The sequence below is a fragment of the Prionailurus bengalensis genome, chromosome A3 (genome assembly GCF_016509475.1).
Source record: "Prionailurus bengalensis isolate Pbe53 chromosome A3, Fcat_Pben_1.1_paternal_pri, whole genome shotgun sequence".
Lineage (NCBI taxonomy): Eukaryota > Metazoa > Chordata > Mammalia > Carnivora > Felidae > Prionailurus > Prionailurus bengalensis.
The window spans coordinates 110,546,225-110,562,879 of NC_057354.1; the positions used below are offsets into that span (position 1 = coordinate 110,546,225).

General features: G+C 37.3%; 1 protein-coding gene and 1 pseudogene across 1 annotated transcript in view; one reads left to right on the forward strand and one right to left on the reverse strand.

The window, feature by feature from the left end:
- Positions 1 to 16,655, forward strand: part of HEATR5B (HEAT repeat containing 5B) — a 100,688-nt gene that overhangs the window by 31,428 nt on the left and 52,605 nt on the right. The window contains exons 17-21 of the mRNA XM_043604167.1: positions 1,432 to 1,537; positions 5,217 to 5,407; positions 9,608 to 9,767; positions 11,411 to 11,600; positions 13,626 to 13,795. Of these exons, the coding sequence (XP_043460102.1) occupies positions 1,432 to 1,537; positions 5,217 to 5,407; positions 9,608 to 9,767; positions 11,411 to 11,600; positions 13,626 to 13,795 (817 nt within the window). The remainder of the gene's footprint in view (positions 1 to 1,431; positions 1,538 to 5,216; positions 5,408 to 9,607; positions 9,768 to 11,410; positions 11,601 to 13,625; positions 13,796 to 16,655) is intronic.
- On the reverse strand, positions 7,147 to 7,687 carry LOC122497265 (annotated as a pseudogene).

Below are 16,655 nucleotides of genomic sequence, written 5' to 3' on the forward strand. Positions count from 1 at the left end.
GCCCCTCCCCCCCTCAAAAATAAATAAACATTAAAAATAATGATTAAAAAAAAAGACCTGAAAGAAAATGTATCTGAGGGTAAGAGTAGTTATTTCTGGATGTAATTTTTTGTTACTAATCTTCAAATTAAATGAAACAAATATTTTATAAAAAAGAAAAAACATTTTTTAAAGTAAGGTTTTTAAAAAGGTTATGTATTTGAGATCAGTCATAGGTAAATCATGCTGCTGGTAGTGTTGGAGACCCTGTGTGTCTTCTTATGTGTATGCTTGAAAGCAATGCCCAGTTTCCTCATCCTTAGAAGATGTGGATCTATGTCAGAGCAAGTATTAAGTAGTCAATTTTAGCCCCCAGTAACTCTCAGTGGAGTTTTACTGAAAGATTAGATGATTTCTTCCTATGTGATATTTGAAGAATACTTTGACCTGAGACCTATGGCCTATTGTAAATTGAGCTTAAATCCTTATAGTGACCTTAGGGAGATCCTGATTTCCTAGTTTAGATCATAGTTATTTTGGTACTGAATCCAACATCGTGGATTCCTTTGCCCATCTGATTTATTTTTAGAAGAATCTGAAATGATCTCATTCTCTTATTGGAATAGTCTCAAATGGCTGTGATTTTTTTTTTTTCTGACTGTCTCATTTAAAAAATTTGAAATAAAGAAAAATTCACTTCTGATTTTTTACATTAAAAGAAAAAAATGACCAAAGCTAAATCCCTTTAAAAACCTCCCAGTTGGGGCGCCTGGGTGGCTCAGTCGGTGGAGCATCCGGCTTCAACTCAGGTCATGATCTCACGGTTCGTGAGTTCAAGCCCCATGTCGGGCTCTGCGCTGTTTCAGATTCTGTCTCCCTCTCGCTCTGCCCTGACCCTGCTTTGCTCTGTCTCTCTGTCTCTAAAATAAATAAACATTAAAAAAAAATTTTTTTTTAAATAAAAATAAAAAAAAATAAAATAAAAACCTCCCAGTTAGCTTCTGAGAATAGGACATAAGGTACAATTTTCTTCCATGTGAGTGTATTTTGAAAAGAAGAAAAAAATTATGCTTCATTTAAAAATTTCCAACTGAATCTTCTACACAGATGCATAATTAATGATTGCTAATTCTGTTCAAGAAACCTTGAGCACCTACTGTATACCAGGCACTTTATTAGATTCTGGCATTAATGTTAACACTGAAATTATGACCTTATTTTGTTCATTGAAACTTAATATTTAGTCTCTTGCCTTGTTCCACTTAAAAACCGCATGCCCCTATATCAATTCAGGAGGAGCTCGGGTTTAAACCAGCTGCAGGAATGAAATAAAAATGAGACAGCATGGGGCATTATTTGTTACCAATTAGCTTATACTCTTTTTATGTATCTTTTTTGAGCCATATTTGAATAAAAAGTATTGCTAATGTGATCTTTATTCTATTATCATAGATTACAAATGTTGGACCACTTTGCTGAATGCGTTAAACAAGCCAAAGGCGTCCGTCAGCAGGCTGTGCAGCTTAATATTTTTACTGCTGTTCTTAGTGCACTAAAGGTATTTACTTTTAAAACATAAGTATTCTGGGGGCACCTGGGTGGCTCATTTGGCTGAGCATCTCTTAATTTTGGCTCAGGTCATGATCCCACCATTGTGGGAATAGCTCCGAGACGGGCTCTACATTGCATGTGGAGGCTGCTTAAGATTCACTCTCTTTCTGTCTCTGTCTCTCTGTCTCTCTCTCCCCACCCCCCTTCCCCCTCCCTCCCTCTTCCTCCCTCTCTCTCCCTCTCCCTTTCACCCTCTCTGTCCCTCTCCCTTTCACCCTCTCTCTCTCTCTCTCTCTCCCTTTGTTGGCCCCTCTCCCCCACTTGAGCACGTGTTCTCTCTTTCAAATAAAATAAATAAAAATAAAAAATATATATAAGTATTCTGAACTAAGATTTTAATTAATGCCTTTAATAAGGCAGGTATATCTAGACCATTATGATGATTATATGTATATCACTTGAAAACTGTGTTTTTATATTAGTTTAACTAAATTATTAGAAACTATTTATTAGACTCATTGCAATTAAATAAGTGTTTTATAGTTTAATAATGTTAACGTTCATTTTTTGATCTGATCTTTCAGATTTTTTTTTTTTTTTTTTTTTTTTTTTTAAATTTTTTTTTTTTTCAACGTTTATTTATTTTTGGGACAGAGAGAGACAGAACATGAACGGGGGAGGGGCAGAGAGAGAGGGAGACACAGAATCGGAAACAGGCTCCAGGCTCTGAGCCATCAGCCCAGAGCCTGACGCGGGGCTCGAACTCACGGACCGCGAGATCGTGACCTGGCTGAAGTCGGACGCTTAACCGACTGCGCCACCCAGGCGCCCCTGATCTTTCAGATTTTATAAGTTCTAGTAAGTTCTCTGGGAATTTTCAAAGATGTCTGACTAATAAAATCTTGTATTCTACTTGAGGTTAACTAGATAAAGTTTGAGTTCCATTTGTGGTTTAGACCATAAATCAGGAGAGACTATGTTGTACAGCTGAAAAAAGGCTACATTTAGAGACTGTGTTGTGGTTTAGATCTCATAGGTTTATGTCTTAAGCAGTTCCTTAACCTTTTGAACCTCGGTTTCTGTATGTTTGAAGTGAAATAACCAATATTTTGCCTATCTCTCAGTTCATGCACTGTTCTATGCAGCCTACAGCCTCTCATGACATATTTGAAAACTTTTTTATATTATTCAGCACTAAGCTTGTTATAAGGTTTACAGTTAAAATGGCAGCAAATACAAGTGTTTAAATGGGCGTGAATTAAATTGTGTTTTGTAAACATCAGGGAAAAGGGACATAGGCATTGAATACAGAAATAGAAGTTTGTATCATTTATATAGCTATTAGTATATGCCCTATTTAGAGACCATCAGCTAATACGAACATCTGAGTTTTTTTTTGTTTTTTTTTTTAATTTTTTTTCCAACGTTTATTTATTTTTGGGACAGAGAGAGACAGAGCATGAACGGGGGAGGGGCAGAGAGAGAGGGAGACACAGAGTCGGAAACAGGCTCCAGGCTCTGAGCCATCAGCCCAGAGCCCGACGCGGGGCTCGAACTCACGGACCACGAGATCGTGACCTGGCTGAAGTCGGACGCTTAACCGACTGCGCCACCCAGGCGCCCCCATCTGAGTTTTTTAAAAAAGAATTGGGGGGGCGGGGGGAGGCGCCCCCATCTGAGTTTTTTAAAAAAGAATTGGGGGGGCGGGGGGAGGCGCCCCCATCTGAGTTTTTTTAAAAAAGAATTGGGGGGGCGCCTGGGTGGCGCAGTCGGTTAAGCGTCCGACTTCAGCCAGGTCACGATCTCGTGGTCCGTGAGTTCGAGCCCCGCGTCGGGCTCTGGGCTGATGGCTCAGAGCCTGGAGCCTGTTTCCGACTCTGTGTCTCCCTCTCTCTCTGCCCCTCCCCCGTTCATGCTCTGTCTCTCTCTGTCCCAAAAATAAATAAACGTTGAAAAAAAAAATTAAAAAAAAAAAAAAAAAAGAATTGGGTAGTCAGTCTTCCTTAGTGGTTGGAAGGTGAGTGAACCAACTGTAATATTGCTCCACAGTATACTTTTCTTCATAGATTTTCTTGCTAATGCTCCTGCTATGGCTAACATTTTCTCCAGGCACCATGAGTTGGATTTTTGGTCTCATGTAAGCTAAGTTCCATGTTCTAGGTGTACCTAGAACAGAGATACTAACATTTAATATGATGAACAAAGTGTATCGATATTCAGTTACTGATTATTTTTACCTTATTTTATCTTTTTATATATATTGAATGTACTCTTGATGACATAATTATCTTCTCTGGAATTTTTATAGAAACATGTCAAATTTTCATACTTATCAGCCTTTTTCCTTACCTAAAGTTCTAATGGTAAATGTCAATTAGTTGAATACCAGTTGACTTAATAGTATGGCATCCTTTATAAAAAGCAATACTTGGGGCGCCTGGGTGGCGCAGTCGGTTAAGCGTCCGACTTCAGCCAGGTCACGATCTCGCGGTCTGTGAGTTTAAGCCCCGTGTCGGGCTCTGGGCTGATGGCTCAGAGCCTGGAGCCTGTTTCCGACTCTGTGTCTCCCTCTCTCTCTGCCCCTCCCCCGTTCATGCTCTGTCTCTCTCTGTCCCAAAAATAAATAAACGTTAAAAAAAATTAAAAAAAAAAAAAAAAAAAAAAAAAAAAAAAAGCAATACTTTTATATAAAAAGCATTAGTCTTTGGATAAAGAGATGTCCAGGGATTGTTCATCTTAGGGCTGATTGACTATAACCTTGTTATATATCATGTTGTGAATCATGTTTAGGAAAATGATTAGTTTAACAGGTATTGGTTCTAGGCATAATATATGCATATGAAAGATGGCTGAAGAAGGGGAGCAGGTAGGTGAATGGGTAACATAGGTGAAGGGGACTAAGAGGTACAAACTTTCAGTTACAAATAGGTCATAGGAATACAGCATGGGAAATATAGTTAATATTGTAATAATATTGTACATTGACCGATGGTGACTACATTTATCATGATGAGCATAGCTTAATGCATAGAATTGTCTAATCATGATGTTGTACACCTAAAACTAGGTTTGTACAGTATGTCAACTGTACTTCAATTAAAACGAAAAGATGGTTGATACATAATACCCCTATTTTATAGCAGCATTATTTACAATAGCCAAGATATGGAAGCAGCCCAGGTGCCCATCAACTGGTGAATGGATAAAGAAGATGTGGTATATATACACAATGGAATGTTACTCAGCCATCAAAAATAATGAAATCTTGTCATTTGCAGTGACATAGATGGAGCTAGAGAGTATAATGCTAAGTAAAATAAGTCAGAGAAAGACAAATACCATATGATTTCACTCATATGTGGAATTTAAGAAACAAAACAAGCAAAGGGAAAGAGAGAGAGAGAAACTACTCTTAACTATAGAGAGCAAACTGGTTACCAGAGGGGAGGTGGGTGGGCAGATGGGTGAAATAGGTGATGGGGATTAAGGAGTGCACTTGTCATGGTGAGCACTGGGTGATTAAAATAAAAACTTTAAAAAATTAAAAAATAAAAGATGGTTGAAAAAAGGTGGGTGGAAATACATGTATATTTACAAAGATTGCAGCACATCTTTTTCTTTTATGTATTGTGAATTTTGAATTTGCCCCCTTCCCCCACCCCCTTTTTTGTTTTTAATAACCATAGGGCCTGGCTGAAAACAAAAGTACTTTAGGACCTGAGGAAGTTCGTAAATCTGCTCTGACTCTGGTTATGGGTGCTCTTGACAACCCAAACCCCATCTTAAGATGTGCAGCAGGGGAAGCTCTTGGAAGAATGGCTCAGGTGGTTGGGGAAGCAACCTTCATTGCTAGAATGGCCCAGTATAGCTTTGACAAGTAAGTGGGTCTTTTTACTGACAAGTAAGTTTCTCATAGAGACAAAGATGTCTTTTTAGTAGTCAATAATTATATTAACTGGGTGATATGCTTTCCACATGGTATAGCATATAACAAAATATTGTGTGTTTTTTTATAATGATTTTAATTTTCAATGCAGTAATTGTTTAAACTCCAGAACCTGGGAAAGTTGTAATATTATAGATACTTTTAAGGTGGTCAGGTTTCAGCCTTTGAATATTACATAATGGAATCAAGCAGATTGTTAATACGACCTCTCGTAGTTAGTTATATGTACTCTGCTCTGAAGACGTGTTCTGGAAGTCCCTTTCTCTTATCTCTGCTCCTTACATTACTCTTTTTGTTAATTATTCATTTTTTGGAATAAGCCATTCTTTTTATAACTGCCAGCAAGTTTATCATCTTTTAAATTATCCCTGAAACAGGGAAAGTTGGTGTTAGGTTTTAAGGATTTCTTTGCATATTAATTAAAAAGAGTGATCTCAGAGTTCCAAATAAGTATGATTAAGATGATGCCATTATTAGTGACTCTTGGTTGGTTGTTAATCAAGTACTTAAAGTAGACAAGTTGAAAATCAAGTGTGGTCAAGAACTGATACTTGAGTTATGTAAATTAACCACTGTATATTTTGAGTACTAATTATACCAAACTAGGCCATAATCTTTAATGAGAGAGGTGGGGGGGGAAGCAATGGTTGTGAAGCAGTAGTTCTGAATAAAAAGTATTTTCTGAATTCTTGATTATATGAGAATGGCTTTTCCCTGTCTTCAGACATGAGCAACAATTTGGTTATAGGGTAATGCCCCAGTGTGTTGTTTGAATCACTAAGGATAATATAAGAAAGCAGAAGATAAAATAGTCCCTGACACTTGATCTTCTGTAGGATGACTTTTACCATTTTCTAACAATAGATCAGTTTTGCTTTTCCAATTATGTCATTGATTCTGAAATCCAACTTCCATTAAAGATTTTTTAAAATATACAACCAGTCTTACCTGTTTAATGATTTGTGCTCTGTTAATAATAGGTAAAATAGGAGTTTTACACATCCAATAACCACAACAAACCCGAGGTGGAATAAAGACAAAAGAAAAGCATAGCATAATCAAATTTCATAAAGCCAGTGATAAAGAGAATGTCATAAAAGCAGCCAGTTGGGGGAAGACATCACGCAGAGGAACAAAGATAACAATTTCAGCAGGCTTCTGATTATAAATTATGCAAGCAAAAGGCAGTAGAGTGACCTAGAACTTTATAGCCAGTGAAAATACTTTTTTAAAACTGAAGTTTTAATAAAGACTTTCAGACTGTGAAAAGTTGGGAAATTCATTGCTTATACGGTGTACCATAAGAAGTGTTAAAAGAAGATTTTTGGGGAAAAAAAAATGATAGTAGATGAAAATTTGAGTGTAACATACAGAAGTGAAGAGTGCCAAGAGTGGTAGGTATGTAGATAAATATAAGGACTTACTCTTTATATGTCTGTTTTAAAATGACCTATTATTTTATTCTCATTTATTTTTTATTATATTTTACTTTTGGTTATTGTTTAGTTTTTATTTCATAATCATAAATTTAACTCTGCAATCCAGTAAACTTGGAGGGGAATAAGGAAATTATGGAACCCACAGAACTGCAGCGAGATACAAAGATTACAGTGAGAGCAGACAAGGGCAAAGGAGTGCTCTCTTGAACTACAACAGGAATGGTCTGGTAGTTAAGATAAAACACAAGTCAAATTTAATAGATTTGTCCACAGTCAGCAATGGTGATCTTCTTTCTGGTCTTGCCATTCCTGGACCCAAAGCGCTCTGTGTATTCCACAATATTCATGTCCTCTTTCACTTGCCAGAGACCACATACTTGCCATCCAACCACTTACTCTTGGCAATGCGGATGAAAAAACTGTGAACTGTTGTGTTGGGTCCAGCATTTGCCATGGACAAGATTCCAGGACCCCTATGCTTCAGGATAGAATACTCATCATCAAATTTCTCCCCATTGATGGACTTGCCACCAGTGCCATTATGGTATGCCAAGTCACCGCCCTGACACATAAATCCCAGAATAATCCCATGAAAGCAGGAACTTGTATAACCAAATCTTTTCTCCCCAGTGCTCAGAGCATAAAAATTTTCTACTGTTTTTCAAACTTTGTCTGCAGACAGCTCCAAGGTGACACAGCCTAGGGGCTTACCATCCATGGCGATGCTGAAGAACATGGTGGAGTTGACCATGGCTGAGTGGCACAGGCAGCTCCTGGGCAACAGAGTTTGCAAGCTATTTTTAGTCGCATTTTTTAAATGCCTTGGGAAGATAATTGACCCTTTCATGCAAAAATGATAATGTATGGTAGGATTTTAATAGAGAGAGAAGTAAAAATACATGACAGCAGTGCAAAGAATGGGAAGAGGAAATGGTGGCATACTCCATGTACAATATACATGAAAGAATATAATATTCTTTGAAGGTATATCATAATGAGTTAGAAATGTATAATGTAAACTCCAGAGATCCTACTAAAAAACAAAAATGTATAACTAATAAACCAATAGTGGAGATAAAATGGAATCATAAAAAATACTAAATCCAAAAGAAGATGGAAAGAAGGAAAAAGAAACAAACTGATGTGACAGAGCTCGAATAGCAATATGGGAGACTTAAACCCAACCTGCTGATAATTACATTAAATATAAATGGTCTAAACATTACAAGTAAAAGTTAGAATTTGTCATATTGGATAAAAAGCAAAATCTAACTGAATGCTATCTATAAGAAACCCCTTTAACTCTAAAGAAAGAAATAGGTTAAAAGTAAAAGGATAGGGATAATATACCAGGAAAACACTAACTCAAAGGAAGCTAGAGTGGCTCTGTTATTATCAGAAAAAGTAGATTTTGTAACAAAAATTGTTACCAGAATAAATGAGTGCTTTCATAATGATAAGAGGACCAATTCCCCCCAAGAATACATAGCAATTCTCAATGTATATGTATCTTATGATATAGTTTTAAAATACATGGAACAAAACCTAATAGAAGTGAAAGTAAAATAGACAAGTCTAAAATTATATTTGGTGATCTCAGCATTCCTGTCTCAGTAACTAATAGAACAGACTCCGATTATTAAAAATGTAGATTTTACCAACGCTGTCATCTAGCTTGGCCTACTGACATTTGTAGAATACTTTACAAAAGAAGCAATATACATTCTGCCTTTCTCTCTCTCTCTCTCTCTCTCTCTCTCTCTCTCTCTCTCTCTCCTTATTCTCCTTATTCTCATAATTCTTTTTTAAAAAATCAGGTTTGGATTTCATTGAGTTTTTCTATTGTCTTTCCATTTTCTCTTCCACTGATTTCTACTTTATTTTTATAACTTGCTTCATTATGCTTACCTTCAGTTCAGTTTACTTTTCTCTTTCTAGATTCTGAAGGTGGAGGTTTAGATAATTCATTTAAAACCTTTCTTCTTTTCTAATACAAGGATTTTGATGCTATAAATTCACCTTGATACACACTTTAGCTGCATACCATAAATTCTGATATGTTTTATTTCCTTATTGGCTCAATTAATTATCTATCTTGGTAAATGTTCTATGGATACTTGAAAAGAATTACCATTGGTGAATTTTATTTTATATAAATATATCTCAATAAAGCTTATTTTTTAAGTAATCTGCAATATCTTCTTTTTATATTTTTTAATTCATTAGATATATTTCACAAAGAAAAAGACTGATGCATGTTAAAGAGGTTCAGATCATAATTATAGAGAATTTCTTAAGTTAACATTTTCTGTAATTTTGTAATTTCTGTAATCTAAATTTTTAGATTTTTAAAACCAGTTATAAAAGCAATTCGTGTTTATTTAAAACACCAATAATAAAAATATGTTTCAAATAATTCTTAACTTTTCGAGGAATAATAAATGTTAAAAACTGAGAAGTTGTGATTCTTCTTTCAGATTTTCTCTAAAATTAAAATGAAATATGTGACTTTAGCCAACCATTTTAAATTAATCTCTGACTCTTGGTAGGGAGTGGAGAAAGAAGTAATCATGATTGTAGTCTTTTCTGATTTCCACAATAAATCCCGTTTATGGTGTGACTCTTAATGAGCTTGTTATTGTCAGAGGGAAATAGAAAGGCCAGTCCCTGAAGCATATAATTATTTTCCCAGGTTGAAATCAGCCCGAGATGTTGTATCCAGAACTGGGCACTCATTGGCTCTGGGTTGCTTGCATCGTTATGTTGGTGGTATCGGCTCAGGACAACATCTGAAAACCAGTGTTAGCATTTTATTGGCTCTAGCACAAGATGGAACATCCTCTGAAGTCCAGGTATAATGCTGATTTTGTTTCATTATGACATTTTTAAATAATATTTTTAGGACTGTCATTTGTTTTATAAAATAATAATGATTCTTATAATTTGTTTGGAAAAATGTTACTAGGGTCTTTGTTTTATGAGTTCTATTTGTAAAACTGTAGAACAGGAATTTGTATTTTAACCTAGTCTTAAATCTGTCTTATTCTGGGAATTTAACCCATTCACATATATTTCTCGAAATATAGTTTCTTTTTATTAATTTACTCTTTTGTACTTGTTTCCTCTTTTTTTGCATTTCCTTACATTTGCTAAGTTTTTGTTGTTGTTGTTGTTGTTGTTGTTGTTGTTGTTTTTGAGAGAGAGCAAGAGCAGGGGAAGGGCAGGGAGAGAGGGAGACGCAGAATCCAAAGCAGGCTCCAGGCTCCAAGCTGTCAGCACAGAGCCGAACACAGCGCTCGAACCCACAAACTGAGATCATGACCTGAAGTCAGACGCTTAACCAAATGAGCCACCCAGGCTCTCCACATTTGCTGAGTTGATCAAGTTTGTTTTAATGGCTATCCTGTCTCTCTTCCCACTCAGACACCAGTCAAAGTCTGGGTTTTTCAGTTGAATTTTCAAGTGTTCTCCTGGAATTTTTGTTTGTTTATGCTCGAACATTTTATATACAAATAAACACAACCACAACGAAAGGCAAGAGCTTCACATGTCTGAAAACATACTACACTAAGGATTTGCCACCATGCACTGATGCACCTAAAAATATTAAGAGTATATGACTATAGTAGCATTCAGCTTGCCAGCTTCATACTGGGACTGTAAGTTGGGAGAAGAAACAATTCAGTTGCCATTACTACATACCATTAGTTTGTTGATAAATTAGTTCCTTCACAGTTAGACAAGAAGCAGTAAATCCAGCAGAGGCTTCCAGTCTACAGGCTTAGTTTGCCTTTGACTTCTTGGTAAAAGTTTCCAGCTGTGTAAAGCCCAAAATTCCCAAAAAGGTTAGAAACAAAAGTTAAGTAAGCTTATTACTTGTTAGGCGCTACACTTTTTTTTTTTTTTTAAATTCTGTTTTCACAGTAGACTGTGAGATGAACTGCAAGATCATGACCTGAGCTGAAATCAAGAGGTGGAGGCTTAACCAACTGAGCCATCCAGGCACCCCTACATGATTCTTTTTATATGAGAGGACATTTTACTATAATTTGTATCAATTGTATTCCCTCAGCACTACTGTATATCTGCACAAGAAGAGTACAGTAGATATTCTTACGTCTTCCCTAATTTGTCTTCTGTTTTAAGAATCCTAACTCAAGGAGCATCTGCGTAGTTCAGTCAGTTAAACGTCCCAACTTTTGATTTTGGCTCAGGTCATAATCTTAACGGTTCACGGGATCGAGCCCTGTGTCAGGCTCTGCACTGCACGGATCCTGCTTGAGATTCTCTCTCTCTCTCTCTCTCTCTCTCTCTCTCTCTCTCTCTCTCTCTCTCTCTCTCTCCCCTCCTACCCCATTTGCATGTGCATGCTCTCAAAACAAATAAACTTTTAAAAAAGTAAGATGTTAGTAGTTACTAAAATTTAAGTTAAAAAAATCAGCTCAGTATACTCTAATTATTCCTTACAACTAAATGAAATTATATTTCATTCCAGACATGGTCTCTTCATTCACTCGCTCTTATAGTGGATTCTAGTGGCCCAATGTATCGTGGATATGTGGAGCCAACATTATCTCTAGTTCTTACCTTGCTGTTGACTGTTCCACCTTCACATACAGAAGTTCATCAATGTTTGGGTAGATGTTTGGGTGCCATAATAACTACGGTTGGCCCTGAGCTACAAGGTGAGTGAATTCATCTTAAATGAAAGAAACTACACTTTGCTGTCTTTCAATTTCCTGCATGTCACTATCATGTTGCTAAATGAAAACTTACAATAATAATAATTACTATGTACTGAATGCTTGTTATTTACCAAAGACCTATGCCTCTTCTTTTTACATATGGTATTTAATCTAATGCTTACACCATACCTATAACTGACTGTTATTTGAAGTTTTGAGCAGAGACAGCCTTTCCAAATTATATTTTACCTGGATCCCCATGAAGACAAGATGAAAGTGGAGTCCCTGTGTCCCAGAGTGCCATCCACTTGTCTTCATGGACTTTTGCTTCACTGTTTTCTTTGAACTCTAAAGCTCAGGATCAAAGTTTGAAAACCCACTGCAATAAAGGGGATAATATTATGTAATTTCTCTGTGAGGAAGCAAACTCAGAGAAGATAGGTATGATCCTAAGTCCCGCATTCTAGCCACACAATTCCACCGACATAATTTTACTAAAGGTTGAATGAAACATACAAGGCAGAAAATTACTGTGAGTTTATCCTGAATGTACCAGCCATTTTCAAAATTTTCACTTTTTTCCCATCATTCAGTAAATGCTTGAAGTGGGTCAAGATGTTTATGCACATTATCTCATTTAACTTTGACAACATCCTGAGATAGGTATATCACTCCATTTTATAGATGGAACTCTAAGGCTGGGAGAGGTTAAGAACTTTTCCAAGTTTTGTATAGCCAGCAAGTGGTTGGAGCCAGAGGTGAAGCCCAGATCAGTTTCCTTGCCTCCATCCAGACAGATATTTTTAAAAAAGAAGCCGAAATAAAAAGATCTTGATGAAGAATGCTAGAAAGTGGAAAATACATGATTTAGACATGTCTTTTTTCTTGGACTCAGTGTCCTCTTTGAGAAAGTTGATAATTCTTTCTTTCAGTGTTATCATAAGGATATACACAGGATAAATATACAACTTTGATTAAACATAGGTGTTTACCAAGTGCTTTCTAATGCAGTGATAAGGAGGCAATGTGTATTTCAAATTAGAAGTGACCCTATGATTTCCTTATGTCTATAAAATTATTTTTTATTTTACATTGGCAAAAGTTTGAAATCACTTATATTAGGCAATTAAGCCATTTTTTTTTTAAGGTTTATTCTTTTTTTTTTTAAGAGACAGAGACAGAGATGGGGCGCCTGGGTGGCTCAGTCGGTTGGGCATCCGACTTCAGCTCGGGTCACAATCTCGCGGTCCGTGAGTTCAAGCCCCACGTCGGGCTCTGGGCTGATGGCTCAGAGCCTGGAGCCTGCTTCCGATTCTGTGTCTCCCTCTCTCTCTGCCCCTCCTCTGTTCATGCTCTGTCTCTCTCTGTCTCAAAAATAAATAAAACGTTAAAAAAAAAATTTAAAAAAAAAAAGAGAGACAGAGCATGAGTGGGGGAGGGGTAGAGAGAGAGGGAGGCACAGAATCCGAAACAGGCTCCAGGCTCTGAGCTGTCAGCACAGAGCCCGATGTGGGGCTTGAACCATGAACTGTGAGATCATGACCTGAGCTGAAGTCGGAAGTCAGCTCAACCAACTGAGTCACCCAGGCGCCCCAGCAATTAAGCCATTTTTATACAGATAGTATATAATACTACAATTATTTTTCCTATCTCTGTAAAAATTTCCATTAATCTTCTTAGGAAAATATGATTTAAAGTTATTAAATACTGTCGTGATAATATTGGTTGAACAGAGAAACAGAATGAGGAATTTTCTGTCTCTTTCAAATAAAACAATGATGGATTTAAAAGACAACATAGTTTCCTAGAGAGTATATGTAAACCTAGCTAAACCTGGAGGGATATATTGTTGTCATTGATAGACAATCATGTTTTGATATCATTTCTATGGACTTCGTAGACTTTTTGTCTTCAAAACTGTACAGTAATCAGAAAGAGAGGTTATTTAGAAGACAATTGTTTTCTAGGAATATTTTTGGTAATACTAATAATTGTGTTTTGCATTTTCTTGTATTTTTCGATTAGGGAACGGAGCAACAATTTCCACCATTCGTTCTTCTTGTTTGGTGGGTTGTGCCATAACCCAGGACCATTCAGATTCCCTTGTTCAGGCTGCTGCCATTTCTTGCCTTCAGCAGCTTCACATGTTTGCACCACGACATGTCAACCTATCTAGTCTTGTTCCTAGCCTGTGTGTAAGTATAAAGCTGCTTCGTTTATATATTTATTTATTTAATATTTTCAAAGTGTATTTATTTTGAGAGGGACAGAGACAGCACAAGCGGCTGGTTGGGGGGAGGGGGTGCAGTTGGCAGAGAGACAGAGAGAGACAGAGAGAGACAGAGAGAATCCCAAGCAGGCTGTCAGCACCAAGCCAGACGTGGAGCTCGAACTCTCAAACCGTGAGATCATGACCTGAGCCGAAACCAAGAGTCAGATGCTCAACTGAATGAGCCACCCAGGCACCCCTCATTCATGGATTTATTTAGAGAGCCCCAGATTTGTTTCCCAAAAGATTAAACTAGACCCAAAACAAAAAATGGAAGTTTCCTAGATTGTGAATCTTAGAGATTCAGCTTCAGTAGTCATTTTATGACTGTTCGTTTTATTTACTGGTTTCCTTTTTCACCTTTTAAGAAATATTTTGATGAGCTGTTTATGTCTTGGTTAAGGATATATCATATTTTTAGCTTTTCCCATTCAGAATTTTGTCTCCTAAAGTTTGATTGATAACTTCTGAGGGGCAGTTGCTGTCATCACAGTCATTAATCTGTTCACTTAATAAATACTTATTGAGAAACTGCCATATGTCATGTACTATGCAAAGTACTGGGAATACATTTTATAGATGAGACAAGATGAAGTTTCTGTCATATAAAATTTATAGTTTACAAGGGAACATGGTCAATAATAATTATTTACCAATATGACAATTGCTAGAAAGGGCTATAGGAAAACATGTAACAGGGGAGCCTGTCAGAATCCAGGCATTCAGAAAAGATTTCTGAATGATATTCAGGTGTGATAAATAAGAGTTAGTTTGAGTTAGTGAAAAAATGATATTCAAGGTGTGATAAATAAGAGTTAGTTTGAGAGAAAGTATGGTATTGGTATAGACAGCATTTATTTTTAGGGAGAGAGAAAAATGTGAAAGGTCCCAAGATGGGAAGGAGTGTGATACATTCAAGAAACTGTTTAGTCAGTGTGGTTAGGCTGAGAGAGAAGGGGTGGATAGGGCCCAGGCACAGGATGAAGCTGGACAGTTAGCCAGGTGAGAGATCATGCAGACTTTCTAGATTTAGTAAAACTTTGGACTTTTTTGGCTTTGAAAATTACGGTGGGGCGCCTGGTGGCTCAGTTGGTTAAGCGTCCAACTTCAGCTCCAGTCATGATCTCATGGTCCATGAGTTCCAGCCCCATGTCAAGCTCCGTGCTGATAGCTCGGAGCCTGGAGCCTGCTCTGAATTCTGTGTCTCCCTCTCTGTCTGCCACTTCCCCACTCACACTCTGTCCCCCTTTCAAAAATAAGTAAACATTAAACAATTTTTTTTTAAAAAGAGAGAAATACGGTGGTCTAGGAGAGAGATGGTAATGACTTGCTCCCTATTAGTAGCAATGAGAATGCAGAAAAATAAATGGATTTGAGTGATGTTTAAGAGAAAGAATCAGTGCAATTCGTTGATTAATGGGCTGTAAGGAAAAAGGAGAAGGATATAATCCAAGTTCCTGACTTGCGCATAGTAATATAATTTTCTGAGATTGGTAACACCAGAATAGGAGAAGGTTGGGAAAGGTGGATGTAATGAATTCAGTTTTAGACATTTAGTTAGTTTCATGAGCTAGAGCTCAGAAAAGAGAAGTCTGGTTGGAAAGGTAAATTTGGGAGGCATAAGCATTTAGATGGGCATTAAATACCGAAGTAGATAAGATCACCAGGGAGAGTGCTGCATGAGGAACCCAGCATATAACATTTAGGGAAAGAAAAAGAATTAGGAAAAATATGAAGCAATCTGAGTGATTAAAGGAAAAATAGAGTTTGTAGTGTTCACGGAAGCCAAGTGGATTAGAGGAGTGGGCTGCTATAACATATTGTTAAGAGATAAGAATGAGAGCTATAATGTGTCCTTTGACTTTTGTCACATGATGGCTTTAGCAAGAGCTCATCTTGCAGAGTGGTACCAATGGAAGCCCAAATACATTGGGCTAATGGTGGGATATGAATAGAAACTTCTTTCCGGAAGTTCACTTTGTAGGAGAGGACTGAAGATAGTAGGTCAAGGGGGAGATGGACTTTTTCTCCTATGGTAGTGAGATGTGAGGGTTTAAATGCTGAGGGGATGGAACCAGTAGGGTGGGAGAGTTTAAGGTGTGGGACGGAGAGTGGAGAGATAATTAATCACCCAAGGTTTCTAATGGGATAAACTTCTCAGGGCACAAGGAAGAGAATCTCTCTCCCGGTACAGCATGAAGAAAGGGGGAGAGGATGAGTGTACATACAGATGAGTTTATGAATTTGGTGGCTTGAAGTTGGGGGGTTATCATCCAATGACTTTTACTTTCACGTAAAAGGGAAGGTAAGTTTTATGAACAAAAGAGCAAAGAAGAGGGCCAGAAATTTGACAGGAGTGGGATGTGGGAGATTGAACTAACTGGAGAAATAGGAGTTTCTGTGGTAGGACTAAGGCTTCAGCGGAGAATAGTGACCCTTTTGGCTCCAGTGTGTGATTTGTAATGGTAGCAGTTCACCTTGTAGGATTTTTCTCCAAAACCTGTAATCAACTGAGCGCAGGCACTGAGCAGCCAGATAGATGCTTTGGTACATTCATGGTTGGACTTTGGCCAAGCAGGTTCAGTTAAATGACAGCAGGATGAAAGAAATAAGGATACTAACAAGATAGTGCTGAGATTATGAGCTCTCACTTCAGTAAAGGAGGAAGGAAAAGACCGTATGAGGCTGATATACAAGGAGAAAGAAAGGTGCTACAGATGTAACCATGGGAGGATATTGCTGAGAAAAAGGGAGGAGGTTACCCAGAATGAGGTGAAGGGACTGAA